The sequence below is a fragment of the Rhea americana genome, unplaced genomic scaffold (assembly GCF_003343005.1).
Source record: "Rhea americana isolate MKP2758 unplaced genomic scaffold, rheAme1 scaffold_180, whole genome shotgun sequence".
Taxonomy (NCBI): Eukaryota; Metazoa; Chordata; class Aves; order Rheiformes; family Rheidae; genus Rhea; species Rhea americana.
The window spans coordinates 65,728-69,667 of NW_028185928.1; the positions used below are offsets into that span (position 1 = coordinate 65,728).

At 46.3% G+C, this 3,940-nt stretch overlaps 1 protein-coding gene across 1 annotated transcript in view; it reads left to right on the plus strand.

Annotated features, from left to right (window-relative positions):
* The first annotated feature begins 490 nt into the window (after positions 1-490).
* Positions 491-3,940, plus strand: part of ENPP1 (ectonucleotide pyrophosphatase/phosphodiesterase 1) — a 59,454-nt gene continuing 56,004 nt past the window's right edge. The window contains exon 1 of the mRNA XM_085301847.1: positions 491-696. Coding sequence (XP_085157973.1) covers positions 508-696 — 189 coding nt within the window. The 5' untranslated portion in view covers positions 491-507. The remainder of the gene's footprint in view (positions 697-3,940) is intronic.

The following is a 3,940-nucleotide window of genomic DNA, read 5'->3' on the forward strand; positions in this document are numbered from 1 at the left end:
TCGCCGGGGTGAGAGGGCTGCCCTTTGCACGGAGAGGAAACCGTCGCCGCTCGCCCTCGTAAACAGCACCCGCCACCCTCCTCCAGCCTCTATTTTGGAGCAGCCTTATGTCATGGCTAGGTGTGACGGCTTTGGACGCATCTAGTCTTTCAACTGGAAATAGCTTTATATATATATATATACACACACACACACACACATATATATATATATGTGCGAGTGCAGGGTGTGAGCCACGAGGTGTACACGACATGCAAGCGTATATAGGTGCATGGAAACCCCACTCGTGACCACGCGGCCCATGTCTGCGGGGTGGGAAGGGGGAGCTGCGCCCGGTGCCGCGGGCGGCCTCCACGCCGGGTCGCGCCTCGCGGGGTGCCCGAGCCGGAGCGGGGCCGCCGCCGCCGCCGCCCGCGCTACCGGGCGGGGAGGCGGGGCCGCGCCGCGCTCCGCCGCCCTATTAATGCCGGCGGCCGCCGCAGCCAGAGGGCAGAGCTGCGGGGAGTCATGCAGGGCAACGGCGAGAAGCCCCCGACAGGGAACAGCCACGAGCACGGCCTCGGCGGGACGGGGGCGGCCGACGGCGAGCAGCAGGCTGCCGCCGTGCCCATGCTGCCCGCCCTGGAGGTGGCTGAGGAGCCRGACAAAGCAGCTCCGAGCGGCAAAGACCCCAACACCTATAAAGTGCTCTCGCTGGTAAGGGCCGCCCGCCTGCCCAGCCTGGCCGGAGGGGTCCGCCGCGCGGGCGGGGAGGGGAGCGGCGCGGCGCAGCTCGCGGCGGCCGTTAACGGCTCCCCGGGGCGGGGGCTGTTAACGGCTCCCTGCGAGGGGTGGGGGAGGCGGGCGGCGCCGCCGGGGCGCGCCAGGGCGGGGGGGCGGTGAGGCGGGAGCCCGCGGCGGGCAGGCGTTGGGCCTGGCGGGCGGCGGCGCCTCGGGCGGGGGTCGCCCTGCCGTGTGCCGCGGCCGGGGGCTTAGCGCCGCGGGGCCTCCCAAGGCCGTTCGCGAGTCCCCGTACCTGCGGTTTCGAGGTGAGACCGCGGTGTCTGCTTTTTGTAGTTAAAGGAGTCTGAGACAAGAGTTAGAAAACTTGTAACTTCACTCTGTTCCTACGCCCTGGTGAGCAGGTGACCCTATGGCTGGCCTGGGCCAGGCAATGGGTGTTGCTGATGGACGACCCTGAACCAGGCTTGTAAACAAGGTAGTTGTAGCGTCTGGAGAAGGATGCAATTTTCAGCACCATGGGCTTCTCGGGATGCCATGAGTGATGCTGGCCGTGCTGGAACAAAGTTTTACCCTTTCTGCATTAGAACTTAATTTGAGTCCAAGGCATAGCACTTAACTTTTTGTTACTTCTTTATTTTATTGCTATAAAGAGCTATCTATCTGAGAGAGRAAGGGGGAATTCCTAGTCTTCTTAGTTGGTTATTTTAACCTATTGACAATACTTGGGTTTGAATTTCCTTGAATCTTTTGAAATATTAGTGATTATCCTTTCTTCCTAATATAGTTTTAGCTGTTTGGCACAGGGAACAAAGCAGGGAAGAACAAACAGATTGAAGTGGGAAAATGTGGCCAAAAAAACAAGAATTAAGAGTCCAAAGGGCAGAGGAAGTACAGATGCTTCCTTTTGCCTGAACTTGAAACATACTATGGATTGAAAGCTTTTTTCCAAATCCTGCACTGGAGGCACTTTCAGGCTGATTTGGAGGGCCCTATGTCCAAAGCCGTTGTTAGCAGGTAGGTCAGTTTCCAGTTTTAGCTGTGTTATAATTATCCTCCCTGTATAGATGTGAAAATAAGACCTTCCAGACAGCAACTGTGAGGCTAAAATCATTAACAAAGGCAAAGAATTCCAGCATTTTTGGAGGGTAGTTTCTGTGGAACTAGAGCATATTTTATTGCTTACACTTATCTATGATCAGTACTCTTCAGAAGCATTAAAGCTTAAGAGTTGAGATACCTTTCCAAACTTACCTTTAGTTTTATAATCTGCTTACTGCTGCAAATGAACTGTAAATCCAATCATACTAACTCCATRTTGATCATACTTTCTGACACACAGATTGTGAGTTGCATTTGCAAATTTTTCAGGACTGTATCATAAGAAAAATAAACCTAAAGGTCTCTAATATAGCAGTTATTTTGGCAACTATGCTAATTGAAAAAGTTCTCTGTGAAAAATAAAGGTTATGGGTTGTAGCTGCTTTCTGTACTTTGCTGTCTTCTGGGGAGGTTATCTTGACCCATAAAAGCCATAGTGACTGACTAGTGCTTGCCAGAAAGCTGTGGTGGTGAAAACAGCCCACCTCTCCAGGTTTTAGAACATYTAGTTATAGTGGAATACTATTGTTATAAACCTAAGTTGCTGGTACTTTACTTYAAGCTTTTAGGCTCTAATGCAACAATATGATTTGCTATTTAGCCAACATAGCTACTGTAAAACTGGAGTTAAGCACAAGTTAACTCTTGGACATATGTAAATGCTCTTCTGAATTAAGGCTTTATTCTCCAACTTACAGTTTTCCCTTCAGAATTTGCAAAACTTCATCCTGTACTGAATTAAAATTTTAAGATGAACTGCCTGTCATCTATACAGAAATAATTGCAGTTCTACATRTGAGCAACTATACACAATTGTTTACTGCTCCTGCAGACACTGATAATTCAGCATATTTAGAGAACTTGAAAGGCTTTCAAAAAACAGGTGATTTTGGATTGAATAAAAACAAGAATGTATTTTTAACCTGAATGTCATATTATGTCATAAGAGTGGAAAGCTGGAGTTAGAAATGCAAGTTCTTCCTTTTCTGCAAACCAATTTATTTATAATGCACTGATGATATTCCAATATAGAGGTAAGTAAGAAGTGAGTCAATTTACCTGCTTGGCGTTCCAGACTGCTGTGAGAAACAGTGAAAGTGACATTGCTCAAATGAGACACAGCTGAAACTGCTTTACCTGCATTTACTCTAGTTGCATGCACTGTTACTTCTCTGTTTGGGTAGATAGGAAAATTTATTTTCAGGTAAGTTCTGTTGAACTTCTTGTAAAAATTGAGTGCATTTCATTCAAATCTATATGCAAGAGCATTTCATYCAAATCTATATGCAAGACATCCATAAAGTTGGTAGATTTTATGAACACAACATGTGTGTTAGTGTTTTCTATCCATGAGACTATCTTGCCCCATTACAGAATTGCAGAGTTGCTGTGTACACAAAGTTGAGCCATGCAGAATCTCCRCATAGGTTTTGATGGTTGTTCCAGAAGTTACTTTGTTTTATATGGCAGTATTTAGCTATTCTTAACTGAATATATGTTAGTTAAGGGAGGATGTGGGTAGATAAGGAAGTGGTATAGAGTAACCTCCACTCTTARCAGGTCTTACGGTGGCAGATTTAATCATAATTTAGCTATAGGCTTTCCTAACATGTTTGTTGCCCTTTTGTTGTAGCTGTACAGAGAAGAATGTATTCTCTGAATTATAGCAAAGGCCTAAAGGACTTGTTAACCCTTGGGGGTTTCGTAAGGCAGTTGTATGAAAATATCCAGCTTTAAGTAGCTGTGAGATGATGATTATTTTATCCATTTATATAATTTCCATACACATTTTTACTTATTGTCTTTCCATTTTTTTTCCACGCTTACCTTTGTCCATCCAAATCCAGTGTGGTAGTTGTCTGTAGTCTCTAGCCTCACCCCACTACCTTGGCCTAATGGAACAGCCTGCTGCTGCTGAASAGCAGTGTAATTCTTACTTAGGTTTGAAGTTTTCTATTCCARTTTGCAGATTACTCTCTGGCACTGCTTTTAGGTCTGTTTTTTATTTTATTTTATTTCAACTAAATGGAAAGTTAAGTGCATTTAATGCCCAAGTTCTAAGGATGTGTGTGGAGGAGAGTAACAAAACTCATTTTAACACTTATCTTTTGCATAAATG